Genomic DNA, 25,026 nt, shown 5'->3' on the forward strand with positions numbered 1-25,026 from the left:
CTGCTGCCACTTCCTGTAGCCCTGCAATGGGTTCTTGCTGCCACTGGTGGAAGATCAACACTCCAGCTCCAGTGGCCAGCGGCTGGCAGCCATCTTGAGAAGTCAGCTCTGATCTCTGCACCCTAACCAGCCACTTCCCTGGCCAGGAGAAGCATGAACAGCACAAGGGCAGCATGCAGCAGCTCTTTCCTCACTGCCTCTGCCTCCTCACACCAGGGTTGCTTCAGCACCCGCCCCTGGCAGCAATGACCAGTGCCCTGGGCTCCTGCTGGCCACCACACTGTACCTGCTGTCCTGCCTAGCTAACTGCCAGCTGTCCTCTCAGCTCTCCCACATTGAGCGACTGCCTGTCCAGCCACAGTGCACCATCCCAGGGCTTTTCCTGCCATGCACATGCCCCCTAGACCTCATTCAGCTGGCTGGATCCTGGCAGGGACACCAGTGATGGCTGCTGGACACCACCACTGGGGCCGCCAGTGGCCTACTGGCCTTCCCTCTGGCCCCACTGGGCCAGCCAGGACTGGTGGCTGAATGTCATCCAGCAGAACTGGAAGAACAAGTAGTGGCTGGAGGCATTCTGTTTGACCCAGGCCACCTTCCAGGACCTCCTGGTACAGCTCTGGCCACATCTGGAGTGGCAGGACATCAACATGCAACTGTCCCTCCCCCCGGACACCTGGTTGGCTCTCGCCTTGCTCAAGCTGGCCAGACCCACCAGCCCCTGCTACATGGGCAATCTCTTTGGGGTGGGTAAGGCCACCACTGGGGAGGCTGTTCTGGAGATGTGCCTGGGGTAGAAGCAGAAGTAAGGGCAGAGGCCATGGTGGGGAGGGCATTTCCATCAGTGCAAGGCTTACCATGTGGCTGGGCTGGCATGACCAGCAGCTCTGCTCAGTCCCAGCTGATGGTGATGGCATGTGGCTCCTTGGTATCCTTGGATGGCAAAGTGCAGTGTTCAGGTACCCAGTCAGTGCCCACCCCCCCCGGGGATGAACTGCTGCTGCTGGCACTGATGGTGACATGGTTGGCTGTGCGTCATGGCCTGGACTGAGGCTGCAGAACCCAGAATACCTGAACTGCTGGTGGAGGCTACAGGTGTGGAGCTCAGCAGGATGGACTGCTGGAGGCCTGAGGGGCCCTCCTCTAGTTAAACATCATCACAGGTGGCAGACCAGGGTGGGGGCTCAGGCAGGTGCCTATGCTGCTGTACACAGCACGGCTGTGGCCTGGATCCAAGGGTGTAAGGATCTCTGTCAGTTGCCACATAAAGGGAAAGGATTTGTGCTCACTCCCTTACTGATGATTGTGGTCAGTGATGTTGACCCACTGTGCCTGCAAGGCCTTGACTTTTGTGTGGCATTGCCATGCTGCTCAGTCATGTCTATGTTCCTGCATCTGGCCTGACAGTCCCTCATACACATGGGTTTTGGAGTGACTGCCCCATGTGAACCAGTACTGCACCTCTGCCTCACTCCACAGCACCACAAGGTTGCCAGTCTCCTCCATGGACCAGCTGGGGCCCTGGGAGGTGGGCACAGGTATGGGCCATAGGGCACAAACAAGCCATTGGTGTTCCCGTGCCACCTCTCTGGGCATCAACACAGCTGTCCTTGGTGCTGTCTGGCTTGGACAGCTGCCTGAAATACCCAGAACAGGGACACTAAATTGGACTGGTAGCTGCACAGCAAGTCAATGTCCCACAGCACCTGCAGGCTCCAAGCAGGCTGCTGGGGTAAGCTGTAGCATCTGGAGCTGGCCCTGGCAGCCAGGACCTGGCTGCAGCTAGGCCTGGATGCTGGCAGGCCTGGTAGGAACCTACAGCACCCTGCAGGTCTGGAAAGTGCAGGTCTGGCAGGTACCAGGCAGCAGTGCCAGAGTGCAGCAGGCTGGTGTGGCTGGCCTGCAGCCTGCACAGGGGGACACAAGGAGTTCTAGTGGCCTCAGGTTGCCTGCACGTGTGCCCCAGGGCTCAAAATGCCTGCAGGTTTTTAAGGACCTGAGGCTGGGGCTGCCACAGAGGTAGTCCAGCCCTGGGGTAGGAGAAGCTCAGGCTGAACCAAATCTGTTCCTGCCCAGCGTCTACCTGTATGTTGTTACTGCACAATAACTACTTGCAAGCAATTTGCTACTTGCATTTTCAGGTAGAAAATTTACTCACAAGTAGCATTATTTACAGTGTAGTAAGCATGCACACATTTAGACTTATGCACTTACTTCACAGTAAACTCCACTACTGCACAGTTAAGTGTCTTGTGTAAACGTGGCCAGTAAGTCTGAAAGGTGCGATTCTGATTTAAGATAGTATTTATAATCTAGAACCAAGAAAAAACAAATAGAGAGGAAAAACTCTAAGAAAAGGAAATTTTCTTCTTGATATTCCAGCTACTAATCCATTTAATCATTTCTTTGTAATAAATTATATGCAGTCATTAATGCAATATGCTTTTTCATAATAGGAGGGGAAAAAAAGAATTGAGCATAACAAGTCTCAAGGAAGGAGTACTCTATAGCATAATCAATCAACAACCAATTAGTAGACTCTGGGTTTTTTTTAATGCTTTTTTGCTTTTGCATCAACTTCCTGTGAACTCTACTCAGCTATACTTGTTTTGCAGACTCAGAATGTGCATTGACCTCACAAAAGGATATTGAACAAGTTCTATATATTATTCATCTGTGAAACCAATATCAGTCAGGCCATCAGTGTTTGTTTTACCTTCTTTCACAAGATTTCCAAGGAAAAATAAATCTAAGGGATATTACCACAAGAAGAATAATCATTTGCATCACCCCACATTGCATTTCTATGACATTTCCAGCTGAAGATCTCAAAGCCCTTCAGGAACATTAGTGACTTAAACCCCTCAAACTACCTAACCAAATATCACTGTATCCCCAGGCTGCATTCACCATTTCCTTGCTCTCTGAGTTCAGAAGTATTCATAAATCTGTTCAGGCAGTGGGAGATGAGTTTAAACCAGTCCTGAATTAGATATATTCCCTTAACTCATGTAAAATAAGAATAGAGTGCAATTTTTGATCAACCTCAATGCTGAGCCATGTTTCAGAGTATGACCTCCTGTAGGCACTTAAATACTTTTAAAGGTCCTAGGCCTTGGGCATTTTTTAAAATCCCATTTTAAAAATCTAGCACTTCTCTGCCTTCATATATACCAGATCATTTATTGAGAACTGGAAAACTTTAATACACTAAAACCACAGCTCAAGAGACTGTATAATTTCTCTCATCCCTGGCTGTTTTGGGTCTAACTGTAGACCTGTTGGAGGGAGGATGATTTGGCCAACAAGTAAAATAGGAACACATTTGAAAATATTTGGTTTAAATAGATAAACATTTTAACTAGAGGCCTATTTTGATTAATTATTTAGTCCCTTACCCACTGCAGCCTTTTCCATTCACCTTTGAAATGTACCAAGTGTGTTGAAATGATGAAATTTTCAAAGCCTGTTACATACACATATTTAAAGGAGAAATGATCAACTTGCCTATCTTTTCTTTCAAAGTATTGAGACCAAGATTTAACAGTAAAAATGTTAACATTTTATTTTTTGTATGACATACATGGAATGTTGTGAAATAGATAAGTACAATATATCATTCCCTATTCTATTATAATTCCTTCCCATAGAAAGAATCTTGCTTTATTAGAATGTATTAGATTTGGTATGCAGAGGACATAAGTGTCAGTTACTGCTTTCAGTTTTACCTTTACACTGCACTGAATGAAAGTTTACACGTAAAGAACCAACTTTAGCTCATAAACATTGTCAATCTGATTAACATCATGCAGCGAAAAAATTTAAAATGGTTAACTAAGGTTAACTAATGGCCATGAGGAGTAGTTGATGTTCCTCAGGAAGACATTTCCTGTGAATTTTTCCACCTGTCAATTTTTCCAAAATGAAAGAAAGGAAGACAAAGGTTTTAGAACCATTCAGGGCTTCCAGAAGGAGGTGATACATAGCAGCCATGAGGTTTATATATATATAACAGACAGCATGAAAACTTTTGATATATGCATGCTATAAATAGAATTTAAACAGCATTGTCCTCTATTATGTGACACCATGCTATGCCAAATAAAAACACGAAGGAACAAAAGAAGAAACATGGCCCAGTCCAAGAAATACTAATGTAATCAATCATAATAGCTAATAGCCCCCTTCTTTTTCTATGAACAACAGAAGACCCTGTAGTAGTCTTTCATGGAGGGCAAAGATACTAGAGATTTGATGTATGTTGGTGCTGTTGATTTCTGAAGTGAGTCTGTGTTTTTCCTTTGTTGAAAGTCAGTAGACCGTATTCCATTTTCAATTACACAGGTGTCATTCCAGAGTAATTCCTTCACTGTCTATTGAATTACTCTTGATTTATCCAGTGAAATTATGAGAAAAATTAAATGCCATTAAAATATTTTGAAAGACTATTAAGATGTTGTTGCTCCTTTAATTTTACAAAGTAGATTGTTTGTGGTGATACAGGAAGTTAGTCCCTACTCCCTTCTGAATGTACTCTATAAAATATGAAAATATACTGGCATTTAATTTTGTTTTTAAATGACTTCAAGAAGTAGCGTATGTCTGTCTACTTTAGGGTTTCCAAATTACATATTCTCATAAAGAGACAGACATACGGTACTCCTTGAAGTCCTTTAAAAAAAAATCAAATGCCAGTATATATATACTTTCAACTGCCAGCCATGAAAACTCAGTTTTCATTTTTGAAGTTAAGCTGAGCTCTTGTTAGATTCTGCATCAGCAACAAGAAATCATAAATAACCATTAAAAAGAGTTAATTACTACTGTTGATAATCTGGTGAATTTTGCAAGTGAGAATAGAACCCATATCCACCTATTCCACAGCTGCACTGGATCAATCACACTCACTGCTACAACAAATAGTAATAACTGATTTTTACCAATGTCAGCACCTGTGACTGAACACACAGAAACAAAAACAAAACTGCTGAGTAAGATGACTACTTTTATGACGTCATTTTTCAAAGTAGTGTTGCATTAATAAAACGAAGGCAGCATCTAACACTGAAAAAGTTGTTTTTTCTGGTGTAATCTGTACTTCTGGTGACATGCTATGGAAATGTGAAAGTTAAATTTAGTATACCCAAAAAGGGATATTATATATTTATAGATATCTGTTATATGGCTACTATTTTGCTGCATCTTTTATTAGGTGGTAAAGCACCAATATTGTCTGCTTCCTAAAGGAATAAATGCCTCTCAGCCTCCTACAGCAGCTACAGACAGGAAGGATGTCACCTTAAAATATTTATTTAAAGTGCTAGGAAAACATTTTGTATGAGACATGTATAGTTCTTCCTCTGAAATAACAGATTCATTTAAAGGTAAATAGAAAATGTTCAAGAAAAATATCCCAACCTTACCAAATAAATGTATTGGGCATTTCAGAAAATGGATACATGCTGTTAAACCTTGTTGCAGGATATTGTTAAAAGTAAACAAGGCACTGTTTTACTCTATGATGCTTCTCAAACCTTTTTCACTCTCCTTTTACCAACTTCTCATTTGTATTATAACGGTCCAGTATATGTTTGTTTAACAGTGAATACTTTCGCAGCTATAGAATAATTTGCATTTGAGTGGGTTGTCTGCCTAAGGTGATAGATTTCTGAGCAGCCTTACTTCAAATCTTGCAATTTGGAATATACAAAAAGTTTATTTATTGAAAAACATGGACCCAGAAAACCCAGCAGATATTATTGAGTTTTTCAGGTTTCAGAAAGGGATTGGACATTTATACAGACAATGGGTTACAATTTCAGAAATACCTAAAGTGACTTAGGTCCTTTTTTTATAAGTGGTTTAGACCATGTCCATATTGCCTTCATCTTGAACTTGAGACTTCTGCTAAGGAGCTATACTACTTACTTATGCCCATGCTGTAGTCACTGAAGCCTGGCAAATAGGTAGTTTCATAGTTTCATAGTTGGTAGGGTCAGAAGGGACCTGAACAGATCATCAAGTCTGACCCCCTGCCATGGCAGGAAAGAGTACTGGGGTCAAACAACCCCAGCAAGGTGTTCGTCTAGCCTCCTCTTAAAGACTGAGACTCTTTGAGCCTCTCCTCGTAGGGCCTGCCCTGTTGACCCCTGATCATGTGGGTGGCCCTCCTTTGGACCCTCTCCCTGTTGTCCACATCCCTCCTGAAGTGCGGCACGCAGAACTGGACGCAGTACTCCAGCTGCGGCCTGACTGGTGTTGCAGAGGGGGAGGATCACCTGCTTGGACCTGCTTGGACCTGCTTGAGATGCATCTGTGGATGCATGACAATGTACGGTTGGCCTTCCGGACTGCTTCCCCACACTGCCGGCCCATGTTCATTTTGGCATCAATAATGACTCCAAGTTCCTTTTCTGCCTCTGCACTGACGAGAAGGGAGTTCCCCAGCCTGTAGGTATGCTGCTGGTTCTTCCTCCCCAGGTGCATCACCTTGCACTTGTCAGTGTTGAATCCCATCCTGTTCTCATCCGCCCACCCCTGTAACCTGTCTAGGTCTGATTGCAGCCTATTTCTCCCTTCTAGTGTGCCCACATCCCCCCACATCTTAGTGTCATCTGTGAATTTGAACAGGGTGCTTTTTACCCCCTTGTCCAAGTCACTGATGAACAATGCAGGCCCGAGGACTGAGCCCTGCAGAACCCCACTACCCACATCCCTCCAGGTCGAAAATGACCCATCCACTATCACTCTCTGGGTGTGGCCCTCCAGCCAGTTAGTGACCCATTTGACTGTATAGGTGTCAACACCACAATCCCACAGTTTTTCAATGAGAATTGGGTGAGAGACAGTGTCGAAGGCCTTCCTAAAGTCCAGAAAGACTATGTCCACTGCTACTTCTGCATCTAAGGATTTTGTGACCTGGTCATTGGAGACGACTTGGTTGGTCTGACAGGACCTGCCTCTAATGCACCCATGTTGGTTGCCCCTAAGCATAATCTCCCCTGCTGGCCTCTTGCGGATATGCTCTAGGATAATTCTCTCAAAAAGCTTATCCAGGATTGAGATAATACTAATTGACCTATAGTTTCCTGGGTCCTCCTTTCTCCCTTTTTTGAAAATGGGAACCACATTAACCGCACTTCAAGAGGGATGTGGACAACATGGAGAGGGTCCAGAGGAGGGACACTTGCATGGTTGGGGGCAGCAGGGCAGGCCCTATGAGGAGAGGCTACGGGACCTGAACCTGTTTAGCCTCCACAAGGGAAGGCTTAGGGGGAATCTGGTGGCCTGTTACAAACTAGTCAAAGCAGGCACTGGGGAAGTCCCTGTTCCCCCGAGCATTGCCAGGAGTGACCAGGAATAACGGTCACAAGCTGGCAGAGGGTAGATTTAGGCTAGATATCAGAAGATGCTACTTCACTGTCAGGGTGGCTAGGATCTGGAACCAACTGCCAAGAGAAGTGGTGCTAAGTCCTACCCTGGGGGTCTTTAAGAAGAGGCTAGATGTAAACCTTGCTGGGGTCATTTGACCCCAGTACTCTTTCCTGCCATGGCAGGGGGTCGGACTAGATGATCTACTACTATGAAATTATGAAACTATTAACCCTTTTCCAGTCCTTTGGCACATTACCAGAGCATCATGAGTGCTCATAAAGCTGTGCCAGGGGTCCCGCAATGACCTTTGCTAATTCCCTCAGCACTCTGGGGTGGAGATCGTCAGGACCAGCTGATTTAAATGCAGTCCCTCCAGAAGTTCCCTGACTAGGTCCTCATTGACCCTAGGCCTGGGTGCACCTCCTCTTGGGCCCACAGGGGCTCCAGTGCAGGGGGTGACTAGGTCCCTACTCAGAAAAATGGAGGCAAAGAAATTGTTAAATTGGTTAGCTTTGTCATCTGGTGTGATGACCAGATTTCCTAGCATATCTTGCAGAGGCCCCACGTTACCCATTACCTTCTTTTTACCCCTCAGCAGGTAATCAAAACGGTGAATCATATGCACTGGAGAAGACTGAAGCCCCAACAAGAGAGAGTGATTGAAAGAAAAGGCTCATGCGGCATGGGTGTGGCTATAAGGGAGGTCAGAGATCATGAATATCCCAGAAGTCAACAATGCCCTGGGAGCACATATGGGCCAGGAAGACCCATCTAGCATAAAGAGCTGGATTGGGACTAGAGGACTGTCTAGAGGACTGAGGGGGTTCTTCTGGTAGGAAGACAGACTAGGGCTCACTCTAGGACCCTTGGGCAGCTTCTCTTCCCAAGATCCTTGGTTGGACTAGGTAAGTCCCTAACCAAGTACTTTAAGGTGTGGCAGGAAGGAGAAAAAGAAGGGTACCTTAGAGCTAGAGTAGGGCAGGAGCCATGTGGCCACCAGGGAGCATCATGGCTGCCCCTAGGGTTCTCGTCCTGGTTGCATGCAACTATCTGGTTCTGTGCCTCATAAGTCTTTTTGAGTGGCACTGGGAGATAGGCTAAAGACTGCTCAATTGTGTATGCTGGCCAGTTTCTGGGTTTGGACATGACTAAGAGTGAAAATTGTTTCTTTAATGGCAGTCCCCAACTCAGCAGGGTGGTCATGACCTCACACCCTTAAGCACTTAAGGCTTACTACTTTTCAGTGAAATTTAGTCCTAACTGCTTATTTTCATTTGAAAATTGAACTTTGGTTTTTAAGGTGACTTTGAAAATTATACCCATTGTGAATATCTGGTTCCAGTAGCTAGGATTAAAGCAGCAACAACAACTATAATAAAAGTTTGGGATAGAAAAAAAGTGCTTCAGAGCATTAGCTGACTTCTAAATACTGAGTATTAATAGAAATACTTTCTGAGGAAAAGTTATTTCTGGACTTCTTGCAATTTCCTTTGAAGTATCTCAGACTGAAGATGGATAGGAACGGGATACTGGATGAGATGGGCTACTGTCCTGATCTAGCATGACAACTTCTGTGAATTAAATAAGATTTTTCTTTCCTCCTTGGCTATTACCAAATGCATTCAATATCATCAATTCAGCATAAGGGTGGAAAACGAACTCATATAAGCAGTGAGGGTCAGATCCAGAATTTTTTTATAGATTCTTCCATTTAGGCTTCAGTGACCATGTCTACATGAGACGCTTACTGCATAGTAGCTTGTTACTACTGCGCAGTAGCTGATTAGTATTGCACAGTAGCATGGCGGGGAACAAACCATGACACAATGATAGTGCATAGTAGTAATGAGATACTGCACAGTAGTAATGAACTACTGTGCAGTCAGCATTACCAGGAAGCCATGCAGAGATGCTATTTGCACAGTAATGCAAACTATGGAGTCATTTAGTACTTGGGTATGCAAGTACTAAATAACCTTGCAGTAGCAACTGCACTGTCAGTGTCTCATGTAGATGTGGCCAGTGTGCCACAAGACAGGCACATTGCTGAAGGCAAGAGAGGTACCTAAGGGGCATAACACTGAACTGGAAATGTTAAACATCTCTGAGGGCTGATCCACAGCACTGAAGCGCTCAGCAGGAAAATTCTTAGAATCAGTCAATGGAAACAAAGGAAAACAAGATTGTGTCTGAATTCCTGCCCTTATCCAGAATTTAGGAGTTTTTCTCATCTCAGGATCCCAGGTGTCCAGAAGCAAGGCATCTGAATACTGCTGCAGGTGCCATGGCCCACTATATTATAGTACTCAAAGCACTCACCCAGGAAGTAAGAGACAAAGGCTTTAGGTCCTGCTCAGCTTTTGAACTGAGAGAGTTTAAAATCACATTCCTCATTTCCCAGAAGTCTTATTCTCCACTGGCTGGGCCAATGTACAGATTCATGGGGCCAGAATGAAAACAAGCAAAAGAAGCCATAACTCTGTAGCTCAAGAATGACAATTATCCCTTGGGACAGGGTAGTTACAGGTTCTGGTCCCTGCTTCTAGGACTATTTATGTATTTTATATCAGCTAGTCATTGTCATCCAGTGAAAAAGGAATCAATGAACTTATGATAGATATTTCTGCACAAGAGCTAACCTGGATGCTCTGCAACATATTTCCTTTTGGCCATATTGCAAATGTAATCTACTATACCATATATATTTTCTCCGACAATTTTGACAGTTTTTACGTAGAAAATCATGATTACTAGACCTCTCACTGCAAACTAGATGCCACTGAGCTCTCTGAACTCAACAGCATGTTAGCATAGCTCTTTTCAAGCTCTACACATACTGTGAGTTCTCAGTTAACCAGCTGGTCTGTTCAGACTCTGGCTGGAGCCCAAGGGATGAGCATCACTGCTGTTCACCCTTCCTTTCACTCCTGCCTTCTGTTAAATTCAGCAGCAGGGAAAAGAGCGGACAAGCGGTTGGGGCACACAACCCCTGCTTTTATACAGCTCCAGGGCCTGGGAAATCAATGTCATTGGTTTCCACCATTGGTTTCCTGTTTTTCCCTGCTACTGAATTAAGTGGGGCAGAGTGGAATGGTGGGAAGTGAAGGGGAAGAATAGGTGATACTCATGCTGTGGCACACTCAAGCAGGGGCTCCAGCAAGATCCCAAGCTGACATACTGGTGAGCTCAGAGCTCATGTCACATGTGAAGCTACAGCAGAAGCTGCACTGACATGCCAGTGAAGTCACAAACTTCACTGCACGTGCAGCACACAGGTAGTGTAGGGGCAGGTAGAGGGGGAGGGTGGCATTCTGCCACCTTCAACCTGGATCCACCCTTGGGCATTGGCTAAAGCAGGGAAATAGGACTGGCAGTAGGGACCAGAACTCAGGAACTCCCACTGCCCTCCATCTGAATGCCCAAACCAATCTTTTAGAGAAGTTTCCTGTGTACCCTATTGAGAATTTAGTGACTAAATTCAGCCTAAATCCCACTTGGGTGCAGCTAAGACCACACTCGATTTGGTCCATAATGACTACAGAATAAACACAGAAGACCTGAAAATGAGGTTAACTAAAAGTACACAGTATTTGGTGTGCCTATTACTGATGTTTATTTGGGCATGTAGTTGCTCTTAGGAATGGTTTGTTTAAATGCTGTTTTTGTTTGCCTATATGTAACACAGTGTATATAATGATAACTGAACACATTTAGGAACCCAAAATATTTACATGTACTTTTTTATGTTGTCTCATATAAAAACTTTACAGTCTAGGAAGACTTCTAAGTATGTATGCATACAGTTCAATATAGTTTTTTGCATATGACTTTAAAAGAAAGAAAATCCAATATTCTTGAAGACATTCTAGATAAAATGGAATGTGAATCAGTCACAGAAAGATAACTGAATGTGAATATTCAATTAGCAACTGATAACAATACTATTTAATGCATTCAGCAGTATAAAACATTCCAGCTTCCATCATCATTCAATAACTTAAGAATATTCTATTCTCTCTAGATAAAACTGAATCATAGGCACATATACACACTCACATGTGCTGCATACCATTTAGTTTTTCTGAAGTATTAAAAGCAAACCCTAAAAACTAGTTCTGTCTCTTTGTACTATTGATTTTTTATCATGAGCTGGCAACTTCTACATTTAAATTCAGGAAAAAGAGGGGACAAGCAGCTGGGGCACTCAACCCCTGCTTTTATACAGCTCCAGGGCCCAGCCTGTTTCCCTGTAAATGGCAAGAACATAGGCTTTTCATTTACAAAATGCAAACATGGTGAGAAGTTTTATCAAGTTCTCTTTTTCAAAAGATTAACAAAGGCAACATTCCAGCATTATATTTGTAATATATAATTTCAAGATATACTAAAAAGAAACATGATTTTGCTTACCTATAGAGGTGTTAAGAAACTTAAGAAATACACTAGACAAACAATTTAATTAATATCCAGAATTAGGGTCAGAGAGTTAATATTACACAAGCCATCATAAATATTGCTACATTCAACAGATCTTGTATCTGGACTTATGAGGTGGATGAACAGACTGCAATGAGACACATGTATCAAGACAGGACTGCACAGTTACCAAAGACTGAGAAGTAATGTTACCACACTAATCAGCGTAAATGTCATATAAGGAACCATTCCTGTACATCCTGCTCCAGTTGTGTCTAAAGTGCTGCCACCGTCTGTTTGATGGATTTGCTTTACATCACTGAGGTTCATCTTGTCTGGCATCCCTGCTGAGACAAATAAGAAAATACAGGATGATTCATGCCTTTCCACTACTGGTAACGTGATATAGCTAGAACAAATTTAAATATACGGAGCACACAGTGTGTCACAGTTTGGTTTCTGATTCTTCATGTTACTGCCAAATTTAAAATCCTTCATAATTGCATCTAGAAACACTTGCTATACTATATAGCAGTTTATCCTTGAAAGTAATTCACAACTCTACCAGTGTTGGACAAAGTAGTTCTTGTAAATATATAGCTAAGCAAACATTCAATGAAGTGAATACTTTGAAAGTCCCTGAAGTATCCAGAAGTCTACTACTCACTCCCATATTGGATTTAAAAGAAGCAATTATATTCACTTTCAGGTATCTGAATCCAAAAATTAGAACGGAAAAAAAAAGAATAGCTGATAGAATACTATAGGGATTCTATTTTGGCTTAAATTAAAATAGGCTTTACAACAGATATCCATAGTATAAGCAAGACAGATACTCAGCTTTTGGTTGAATTTTCTGAACTTCAGATACGTATAAGAGATTTTTTCCTCTTCTCTAAGAAACAGGTTTCTTATGAAATAACCATCATCCATTACCCCTCCAATGCCTGGTTCAATAATCATAAATACAAGGCCCCAGAGACACATTCAGCTGTACCAGCATTGTCATTTGCTTTCTGTTTTGTTTGCATACTTTTGAACTGTCTCATTCTATATAATAACTTGTGGCATGCCACTATCAATCAAAATTAACAAGTCAAAATTCAATGTTATTATATGCAACAAATATTGACATTGTAATTACACTAAGACTGAAAAAGGCTTTATATAAAGCAAAGTCAATACTTATGTAATTAGGTCAATACATATATAATTCAGAGGGTAAGCTCTACAGGAGCATTTTAAAGAAGTTGAGCTCTACTGAGCTGACTTATTGATTTTACAGTCTGGGCCCCTGAATTATTATTAATTGTTTAGGTCCTTCTTTTCCCCTCCTGTATCATTTGCAAAAATGAATAAACTAGTGATTCTAATTTTAATTTTCTTTAGGGACTGTGATGGATAATGAATGTTTTAGTCATGGTTTTCCCACTCCTTATTAAGACAGACCTTAATAGTAAACTACAAAAGATCTCTGCAACCTCTTTATTTTTAAAAATATGTTTTGCTTGTTTCCATGCTTCGGTGGTAAGTACTCCTTTTCTTTTGCATGCAGTTTGAAAGTTGTTCTTGTAAAGTTGCACCATATTTCAAATCTTTTTTCATATAGCTTAGGAAAAAAAAGGAGTTAAGGGTAATGATGGTTAAAGTCAATCACACTGTATATAAAAACTGCTAGAATTAATTTGTCTCCTTTGCTGTTGTACTCCGACAGCAGAATAGACTGCTGTTTTGTGCACATTTATTGATCCACTGCTATTGCCTGGAATTTGTTAAAATTAGTTCTATGAGTACAATGCAAGTGGACAGACAAATAGGAACAGTAACAATGAGGAGCTGAGAAGGAGGGGAAATAAATGTTCTTCATCATGCACACTGTGTAACCTTCCTGCGAAAAGATCAATCCCTCAATACTTCATTGAATGAGTGTTTAATGGATCACCAAACAGGGTGGATCAAGACCTTCTTCCTTGGGAGTGTGGGAGGTAGAAGCAGAAAGTAGATTGTTTGTGTCATTTGTCCAGTTTTTATTTGAAGGTTTCCTTTATTCAAAAGCTTTACTTCTACAAAGCATGATACTTTGCTTTGAATTCACTGGGTCACATATAGCTCTCAATTACCACTGCTCTATTGCAATGAAGTCAATCAAGTTGCATAGAAGTAGCAGAATCAGAGTTGACTCAGTGCATGTATAAAAGAGCCTTAGGAAATGTCTCAAACACAGTGGCATAAAAGCTGAATCTTTTTCATATGCTGCATTTTTGAAACCCACATATACTTTGGCGTACAGAAATTCAGATTTCACTATCATCATCATCATTATGACTACTATTACTACTACTGTTACTAATATTTTTTCTAATAATAATAACGATGATGATAATTTCTTAGCCATCATGGCTGCAGAGATAACTTTCCCACTGTGACCAGAATTCACATTAAATTTAGTACCTCCAATATGAGGTACCAAATTAACATGCATCAGGCTGGCATAATACACATTCGTGCAAGTGCACACTTTTTAGGTGATGCTTAATGCACAGTAGCCTATTCTATGGTGTACTAACATATTAGCATGGTTTTTTTTACATGCCCTTTTAGTGCACAACAGAATAAGCTACTTTTATGTGCATGTGTAGACATGCCTTATAAGTAAAAGCTTGATTACCACACGAAGGCTATATTTTCATAATTATATTATGTATGTAATAGATTTGTATGCCACTCTTTCCAGAAAAGGCTACAATGTGTGAACAGAATCAATTATAAAACAGAAGAATGAACAAGAGAACAAAGCAACATAAAAAATAGTTAAAGTATCAACATAAAATATAATTATCCCAACCAATAGTAAAGCTTTGCTTTCTTGCTGATCATTTGCCCAAATAAGAAGGTTTTACAGAACTTCTAAAAGATGCCCAGGCTCAGACTCTAGGAGGCCTCAAGAAGGAGGGTTGTTCCAGAGCTGAGAAGTGACTATTGAGAATAACCTCCCATGCATTTTTGCCAAGTGCATTTGGCATATTGATGGTACTTGCATGAAGTTAGCTTTGGCTGACTTTAGGGGCTCATGATGGGGCAAAAGGGATAAGATGGTCTCTTAGATGAGGTCCTGCTATTTACTGAGATATATGGCGCTGAATTTATACCCTAGTCTATGTAACAGAATCAGACATAGAACGTAGCCCTTTGCACTAAATGAGTGTGACAGTTGCTGTTTATACAAAACAGAACTATTCATTTGCCACAAAACACAGAACAAGGCCAAATCTGGCTGGTGTTGTTTCCCTTGACACTAAAAACTCAGGTTCAGTAAGAAAGTCATTAATGGGTCTTTTCAATAACTTATGATTATTGTCTGGCTTAACCTCAAAATCCTCTAGGATCTAATATTTAGAGGGAAAAACCAGGTGAATTCACCTGAGATTTGTTTTGGGGTTTTTTTCTGACTTATGCAAGAGCTATACTTCAGTGAGAAAAGATGACTCCTAAGAATCAGTCACTGAATACAGTATGTTATAATCACTTACATATTCAGAAAAAACATGTAAAAAAATGTTTGTTGCTTTCATGAAAAGCAAATAATTGGACTCACTGTTCACTGTGCACAAACTTGTACAGAGCAATACTGCCAAGTTTCACAGATCTTTGAACTCAACACGACATGAAAGGCAGTTAGGTGCTGATGCAAAACATGTTTTCAATGTTGTTTTAGTAGTAATTAAGTCACCCAAGTATTTAATAAAACAATGTGATTAAAATGAGCTATATAAAATATATATGTATATATTTATACATATATAGTAGTGTTTCATTTTGATCATGGAAAAAGGTGGATTTTGGATTACTTTTTTTAATCTGAAAATTGGGGATTTTGGGGTTTTTTTATTAGAGATAACCAGGACCTTCTGTAAAACCTCATTAGGGTGAAACAGCTCTAAAAGTGCCTCTCCATTTCATTGCTAGCTTCTTTGAAAAAGGTTTGTGTCGCTCCATATTTAAAACTTAGGGACAGTGACAGAACTGACATCCTTAAAAGCCAAACTGTTCTGTTTATCCACAGAACAGGTGTAGCATCAGTATACAGTTCTTTATTATAACCAGTAACAGGCTTGAACCCTGACAGGAAACTCGCAACCCTACTGGCATGTAACATGTCCATTCAGTCCCTTTTGCTGTGATTGCAAGAAGTGTCATGGCATTTCTGCTAATTTTATTTGAATGGAGAAAACTCAGTTAGACAGCATTTAAAATAAATCACCCTTCTTGTTTCCACATTCTTCGTAGTTGCGCCTGGAACCTCAAACTACTATGTATGCTCACACTCCATTAGGTGATATGTACTAAATCCTTCATGCTGAATCCAAAGATCAGGAGATTATTTCAGTGAAAATGAGGCTATCAAGTGAATTATTAAGAAAATTTAATCAAGTACTATACCTACCATCAGTTTTGAGGAGGACAAAGAGAACACTCTTTTGCTTCCAGATTGCTAGATAATCCAAATTAGTTTTACGGTAAGTGCATCTAATAAACAACCCAATTATTAATTAGTATTATTATTGTTTACTGTAATAAATGCCAAGAGCATGCCTGGTCCTGTGTATGCCATAATGAAAGACAGTTTCTGTTCCCCCAAACCTGTTTCTTAGGGGGGAAAATGAACTAGGCGGATGGTTGGTACCTGAGACAGGGAGAATCTTGTGAGAATGTAACTCCAGCAAGATACTACTCTTGCATAAAGTCCTATACAAAGCTCATCACAGCTGGTCAGCAGACTCCCATTGATCTTAATGGTCTTTGAATCATAGTATGTATGTCATATATTTAAGGATGCTACGGCACATGGGTATGAAGAGAAGCAATGTTGAATGAACAAATGCTCCAGTGAATGAACAAATGAAAAATTCCATGGGTCATGAAAAATAGGTGATGAGGAGCATGCATGGGTACAGAGGTATAGCAGGGCAGCTTGGCAGTCAGGGCAACAGTAGTACACATGGCAGACAGCTTCTGCGTTCCAGTGATGGCAATGCAGCCAGATGGCAGCAGCTGCTACTTTTCCTCAACCCCCCCAAATTGGCACTCTAGGCTGCTGCCCCAGTCACTCCAGCTTAGTTAATGTCACCATATGGTGATAGGATGGGGGGAATAAGACTGTGCTATATAATGATGGATTAAGCAGCATCTGGAAAGGGGGTATACAAAAGTGAATAGTTTCCTGGGAAAAAGTGAACAGATAATCTCAGGTAATAAAGAAACCATTTGCATTTGAGACAGTTCATGTGAATGTGAATTTAAAGATTAGAGTCAACAGAGGTTTTATGTGGAGTAGATGATGAGAGAGATTTGTATGCAGCTGTTAAGGGGATTAAGGAAATTTAGAAGTAAAAACAATCAGGAAAAGAATATGGTAGGAAATGTGAGGAATAAAGGGGTGTGTTCTCTGTCCCAGACATACAGGTGGTGACACACTGCTAAGGCAATTTCCTTACTGTGTCCAGGGAACAGAAAGATCTGGTTAATACCAGCAGGTTCCCTTCTTCCCCACCAATTGAAAGACCTAATTTTAGGGAATGTGACTCTTCACACTCCCGGTTGTGTTGAAAAACTGACAAAAAATTAACTGATTTCATAAAAAGGCACATGTGTATTTTTATTCCATAGCAGTTAAGGACTATATTTCTCAAATAGAAGCTGTACTATCATCTGTTAAGAATTATTTGTCTGCCCTTTTGCCTGTCTCTTCATTTGTCAAGTGCCTATTGAGATCATGTATGTTTTTGCTTACTATGTGAAAAAATAAACTATTTTATGATTTATATAAAAAAAAACTATTGATTCAATTTGAAGCTAAAACTTTACAATCATTTATAGCAGCTCATAATACTTTATGGTTACTTTTAAATTATATTGATTAACATAAATAGCTTTCTATAGTAAAACTGTACATGTTGGTTTTATGAGAAAGTATTACATACTGCATCTATCAGAAAAAAAGAAATCTAATCAATCCTCTAAAGGGACCCTCTAAAAGCCCATTTTTATTTTTACTGATATTCTTTATATCATTCTCTACAGATTGTTTAATACATATTATCTCTGATGAGTAATTGATTATGGACTACACTTGTTTTTCCTATGTTGCTTCTTGGTTACTTTTTGCTACAATGCACCAATAAAACATTATGCAAAACTAAGTTTTTAATGAGTTCCAGAGCAATCATATATGTTGTATGTACTCTGAGTTTTAACTGCAGGTTGCTTGACAACATCTATCTTCTGATTTAAATAATTTATACATGTATTTGCTGAATATTAATTATGTTTAGATGAAAATTAATCAATATCATGCTCTTCCTTGTGTTTTTAGTTATGTACCAACTGAAAGTACCTCACAACAGTCCAACATTTGTCAAAGAAAAAAGATTAGAGCCATTTCTACAATTCCACTGGGTTTCTTTCATATGAAGATTATATGACTAGTTCCTCCCTGGGCAATGAAGACTTGCTTACGGGGAGCAGATATAACTATGACTTGCACAGTGTTGTATATCTATCACTATTTTCCCACTTTATGAAGCTAGGGATCAGAGCTAGTAGGGAAACCTACATGATTCTTGAGCAAGGAAATTATGATGAGGAATTTTTTAAGAGGTCTGGCACTATGCACATTTATCTTACATACCTATGTCTTCTGGGGTATTTAGAAGCATAGAAAATCTGAGGAGCCAAACGGAGGCCAGAGATTATGCGTAATTTTATACATAGATCAGCACCTACTTAAAGTCTTAACTAAAACTATGAAGTGGTATGAATGTAGGTGCCAAGGTTTGTTTTGTTTCCACCAATTTATACACAATATATTCATAATTCATTGCTAAAACATCTTTAGAAGAGGAAAAGTTTGAACAGGGGTATAAAAAACATGTTAAGAATGATGTGAGAAATTAACCCAGTGTAAAAATGAATCTGTGTTTTATTTTTATATTTTTTAGCTTTCAGTTAATGACAGATAAATTAAGAGGTAATCCTAAGAGCCTAAAAATTGTCAAAGATTCTCAAGACTTCTTTCACAAGAGGCTTTGGGGATTTTTAGGACTTAATATAAAGATAAATCAATTATCTAGCATTGCACATAGTTTTTATCATGTAATAGATCAATTTATTCAACTTAAACTTATCCTTTTCTTTTTTTCAGTGGAGCAGATTTTGCTAGAAGGTACATGATGAAAGGAAGTTCATTGAGAAAGAAAGCTGGTATTAGAGGAAACAAATCCTTATGATTTGTTTGGAGTACATAATGCCTTTTTCACTGTGTAATCTATTGCCTGTATAACTGCATATAATTGTCATCATGATCAATGGCAAAAATGTGTCTGTGTGGGATTGAGAACAGACCCCTAATGACACTAAAATAATTTACTATAAGATATTTCTTAATTCAAACCACATAAAAGAAGATAGATGCTGCCCTATTAGATTAGATTGATGATGCATCTATCCAGGTGTCCTGATTCTAGCAGAAACCAGTACCAGAGACTTTGGGAGACAGTGGGAAAAAAATTGGAACAAAAAATAAGCTATCTATTGGAAACTGATCCTCTGCCATGCAGAGGATAATATATGCTCTGAATCATAAGATATATTTTTATTTTATGTAAAAAAATGTAACGAATAAATGAATTGTCTGTCTACCGTCTACATTGTCAATGACAATGAGCTGTCATTGTCTACATAAATTCCTACTTCTTTTATCCCAGACACTTTCCCCCTACCCAACAAGAAGACAAACCAGGGCAGAAAACTAGGTAGTGCAAAACAAATTTAAAAATATACTTCTTCCCAATCAAATGAGACCATATTTATATAACTATGCCAGAGATTATTAGAAAATACCTTGTTAAAATAACTTTAGACAGAATCCACAAAATAGAAGATCAGGTAAAATATTACCAAGATGATCTTTCAGGACATTTCAACAAGTGCCTTCACATGCCATTTGGAGCCAGGTATGCTGCATTTGACTTTGATTCTCGTACCTTGAAACACCATAGCCGTGTCCACATGAGCAGGGGCATGTGTTTGCAGCAGGATAAACAGTAGCAGCACAGTGCACGCCCCTGCTCATGTGGTCTGCAGCGGGACACATTGTCCCTCTGCTTCATGTGTTTCAGGGGGTGCTAGTTATGGAACAGGGTGCCTTATTGCAGGGCTAGGTGGCAGGTAGCCCCATGCTGAGGTACCTGATGCCCCAGCCAGCCAGGGAGTGGCATGTGGAGATAGGGGAGTAGTCAGCCCAGAGCCTCCAGCTCTCCTATCTCCATGTGTGGTGGAGCCCCCACACTGAGGCACATGGAGCCCCTGTCTTGAGACACGTTACACCCCACCCAGCCATGAAGCAGCTGGCTGGAGCGCAGTGGGCCTCAAGATGGGGGAGCAGGCAGCCCAGAGTATGTCTGTGTTGCAAACATGAAGTACAAATGAAAGCAGGGAAATTCTGATAATTGACCCTTAGGCAATGCCTACTGCTCTAGGAAGGTGCAAAGGGACTCAGCCTAGATTGCAAGCATATCTGAAGGCAAAGCACATGGGTTCACAACAAGTTAGAGCTTCCCTTGGTTGAGGTCAGCTCCCTGTCTGACAAGGACTTACAAGAGCTGTAGCAAAGAGACAATGAGTATTGTGTAAAATCCCCACAACAACGTTACGTCTTTGGGTAAAGGTGAGTTTTGTGGCCATTTTAAGGTGTTCCAACAATACATTCCATACATGTAGGCAACCTGGTCATGGTTTTTACCCTTGTGATTGATAGTTCAATGTTTCCACAGAAACAAAGTTATTGGGTACATCTACATTTGAATTAATGTGCACGAATAGACTCCAGGGCTTATTGCTCTAGATTTTTTTGCTCCTGAGCACGTAAGTTTATCCATGCATGGCACATGGAGCCTGGCTGGAACAGCCTGAGCTGGCAAGTGACCCACGAAGGTCAGCCTGCCAACCCAGGGCTGCTCTAACTGGGCTCCATGTGCTGTGGAAATGATGGCTGAGGCATAACAGTGCTTCAGTGCAGTGGTTACCTGCCAACTAGCCCTGCAGTGAAGCACCCTGTGCCCCAGTCATTCAGGACATCATCTACACGTGTGCTGTTGCATATGAAAAACTCCACAGCAAAATAGTACCTGTATTTTACAAGTAATACCCTGCTGCAGAATTTGTTTTGTGTGCCCTAACATGGGTGCACGTCTTGATGAAGAGACATTTACTACACAGTTAATTAGACAACTGGGCAGCAAATGTTTCTTGTAGATGGGCCCATTATGGGCAATCACTTTTGTGTTTCAGACAACTAGAGGATTCAAATACTGGGAAGCAAAGCAATGAATTCAATTCTATACTTCAGAGGGAGGCAATTGAAGAAAATGCTGCATTCAGAACCAGAGGGAAATGTTCAGGACTAGCAGTTTAATCCCTAGACATATTGTAAGGTAGGATTTTAAGGTAATGTAAAATTAGGTAATGAGGTAATGTAACCATTACGCTTAAAGGTCCTGGTATAACAAGAAACTGCAAGCAGGCAAGAGTAAAAAAGAATTGGTTATACTGGTCTTGCCAGTTGTAGGGAAAATATATTTTTCAAGTTATAACTATTCACAAATCTTATCTCAGAAGTACCCAGTCTGGACTGTATTGCTGACTGGAGAGCAGGTTCTCAGTGGACTCATTCTAGAATTAGTATACAATGGTATTTTTTCTCCAAATAGATCTCTTTGAGCCCCTTCCCCCAACATAACCTCTGTCTTTCTTGGGATTTACAGCACTCCTGGGCTGTTAAATTCTATTGGACAAATTGAGTTATAGAATTTAGAAATAGATTTTTTTCTCCTCACAGAGCATTCTCTAGTGCTTTATCCAGTTCAATCTTAAGTGACAGAGCTCTCACCAATTTCCCTAGGGAAAACTATTCCACAGTCTGTATTCCATAGCACTCCTTAGTATGCTAAAGCTAAGATCCATTTTGGGACTTACTTCATTTACTGAACTATTGTCACTTCACAATCTCTCCCCAGCTGTACTAAATATATATATAAAGTCCCTGAAATTGTATTGAAAAAAGTTTCTGGAAGTGCATATTGGACACTTTTCTGAATGAAATAACTTGATCTATATACATTATTTTGTGTAGTTGATACTGTTTATACATTTTAATGATGATTCTGAAAATTTACAAATAGACACAGAAAATAGATATGCACACAAGGGATTTCAAGATGCAAGTAATCTCACCTATAAACAAAAGAATAATATTACTCTTATTGTTAGAAAGCAATTAAGTAGACTGCCTAATGGCATTAGCTAAGAGAATTCTCTACAGCCAACTGTATATTAGGAAATGAATCCAACCTATCAAGCTTAATTGCATATATTTTATCAAAGCTGTATAAATGAGAAATAGAGTGTAACCAGTGGTATAAATCTAAGTCTGAAGAGTCTTTTCAATAGTGAGAATGGCGGGCAGAAATTAAGACACTGTTCTAATATTTAAAAGTTTTCTTTCCAAGTTCACAGTGACATTTCTCTCATATTATGGATTAATGAACTCAATATTTCAATTAAGAAAACAAAGCTTTTTTGAGTAATGTAGCACAAACAGTGTAAAATTTTTTAAAATCTATTTGTTTCACACATAGGCATTAACAAAAACTAATCTTACTGAAATTATTCACATATATTGTGTGTCACACTTAAAAAATAATACAGTACTATATGTCTGAGTTCCAGGGGTGGGGGGCGTTGTATAACAAAATACAAGCTTAACTGTTTTAGCAACTGCTATAAGGCCTACTAATCATGGTCTGATTACGTTCACCTGAGTGAATGCTGTGATAAATATCCCCCAAATCCATGTTCATGACACGAAGACTTTCAAGGTTGTGGAGTTCTAGTATCAGCAGCATCATTGGCATCTGTTTTACATGGTGAAATGCATCTTTAAAATCCTTTTCACTAGTAGGAACTATTGTCCTTTTCCCATTTACTTTGCAATCAATGCAAAACCCAGCAGAGAACTCTGGTAATAGAATGAGAGTCTTATAAATCAGAATCTTCTCTGATGATAGGGAATCCTGGGTTTTTTGTGATAAAAAAGCCCCAATTTTTAGATAAAAGAACTAACCCAAAATCCACATTATTCCATGATTAAAATGAAATGCCACTAAGATATATAATATATATATAAAGGATAGATAGATATATCTATACATATATCTATATAGATATATCTATATAAATATAGATATATCAATATCTATATATCTGTATCTATACATACACACACAATGGTGTTTCATTTTAATCATGGAAAAATGTGGATTTTGGGTTACTTTTTTTTAAATCTGAAAAATGAGGAAGTTTTTGCTAGGAAAAAACAGGATCCATACAGATGATACTGAAAGCAAGCAAATTCTTCACTCAGAATTTTTCTCTCATCTATCCTCCAGATTAGCTGTCCTATTTAAATGCCTTATTTCCTAAAGAGTTCGTGCCTATGGCTCATTTTTGAACTGGCTCTTTTTCCAGTCTTCTGTTAAGAGATTGCTGCTTTTTAATCACTAGATCTTGTATATACCAGAATATAATTTAGAAATGAGAGGCAGGCTTGAATATAACCCTAGGACAAAACACACAAACTTTGGGAAAGACTGCATCAAGGAAAAGAATTTCTTGGATCCATTAATGAAATTAAACGTTTGCTACTTTTTCTTAATCATTCAAGGGTAGCTTCAGAATTATGCTTGCCAAGTGGTACTATGTTGAACAATCCTGTATCTTCAGTCAAAGCAATATTTTGCTGTGTTCATTTTGATTTGCCCTCATGCACCATTCTAAAGCAAATTAGACTCTTCCAAAAAGACATCAAAGGAGTCAGTTTAATGGTCCAGAGGTTAATGGCAAAATCCTGACTGTTTCAACTTAGGTTTTGGCATAGTACTAACAGTGATCAATATTTGTGTGGCTCATAGAATAAGATGAAACAAGGCCCTTACACTGAGGGAGATTAAAGCTTTCATCTTTTGACTTTCCAGAAGAGTGATCGAATCAAGAGATCAGGAATAATTCCTCCACCACTTCTGTTGAAGCTAGGTCCATACTTTGGCATGTGCTCTAATCACTAACTTATTAACAAATTGTGAGCAACTACTGTCATCTCCTTTATTGTGGTTTCTTAAAATATCATATAGAAGGAAGACTGGAAGGCACCTCCGTAGGTCATCTAGTGCAAACCTTGCCTGGGGCAGGATCAACCCTATCCAAACTATCCTGTACAAATCTGTTGTCTAACATCTTAGCAAAACTATACTTGCCATGGTAAGTGGAGATTCAATATAAAGCTATTTTTTGCAACTTCAAGATGTTGGTCCATGTCCTACTTTCTTCAGCAAGAGAGTAAAGGCATTTTCCCTTTTCTTTCTGGCAGCCCTTTAGGTATTTGAAGACTACCATCATGTCCCCACTTAAAGGCCTTTTCCACAAGCTGAACATCCCTAGCTCCTTCAACCTCTTCTCATATGATTTGCCATCCAAGCCCTTCATTGTTTTTGTTATCCTCTCTAATCCCTCCATTTCCTTGTAAAAAAATATAGAGCCCAAAACTTCACACAACACTCTAGATGATGCTAACCAATGCCATGTTGAGAGGTACGAGCACCTCCTGTATCTTGCAAATAATGCTTTTGTTGACCAATCCCACAATCGCATTTGCTTTTTGTGCAGCTGCATCACAATACAGACTGTGATCAACCAGGATTTCCAAGATTCCTCTCCATAGTGCTGCCATCCACTCAGGTGTCAAACATTTTGTGCTTGTATATTTCATAATTTTTCCAAGGTATAGCACCTTAGATTTGTCATACCTAAACTACTTCCAGTTAGTATCAGCCCAGTTTTCCAATATGTCAAGATCTTTGTGAAATGAGGTCCTATCTGCCATTGAGTTTACAATTCTTTCCCGTTTCATTTGCAAACTTGCTCAAGTAGCTTTCTGGACCAGCATGCAAGTATTAATAAACATTTTGGACAGCACTGGCCCCTGTTAGATCCCTGTGATACACCACTCAAAACCACCTACCATTCTGACATGCATCCATTTATAATTACTCTTTGCTTTAGGCAAATAAGCCAGCTATTTATCCAGTTTAGTAGTTTTGTCCAGCCCGCAATTCTCCAAACTGT

The 25,026-nt window shown here is 40.0% G+C and overlaps 1 protein-coding gene across 1 annotated transcript in view; it reads right to left on the reverse strand.

Annotated features, from left to right (window-relative positions):
- Window positions 1-6,174: 6,174 nt before the first annotated feature.
- The window catches only part of GPC5 (glypican 5), a 1,214,889-nt gene continuing 1,196,037 nt past the window's right edge, over window positions 6,175-25,026 (reverse strand). The window contains exon 11 of the mRNA XM_090023649.1: window positions 6,175-12,134. Coding sequence (XP_089879775.1) covers window positions 11,977-12,134 — 158 coding nt within the window. The 3' untranslated portion in view covers window positions 6,175-11,976. The remainder of the gene's footprint in view (window positions 12,135-25,026) is intronic.

Source organism: Crocodylus siamensis, chromosome 1 (genome assembly GCF_052110815.1).
Source record: "Crocodylus siamensis isolate JL-2025a chromosome 1, ASM5211081v1, whole genome shotgun sequence".
NCBI classification, from domain to species: Eukaryota; Metazoa; Chordata; order Crocodylia; family Crocodylidae; genus Crocodylus; species Crocodylus siamensis.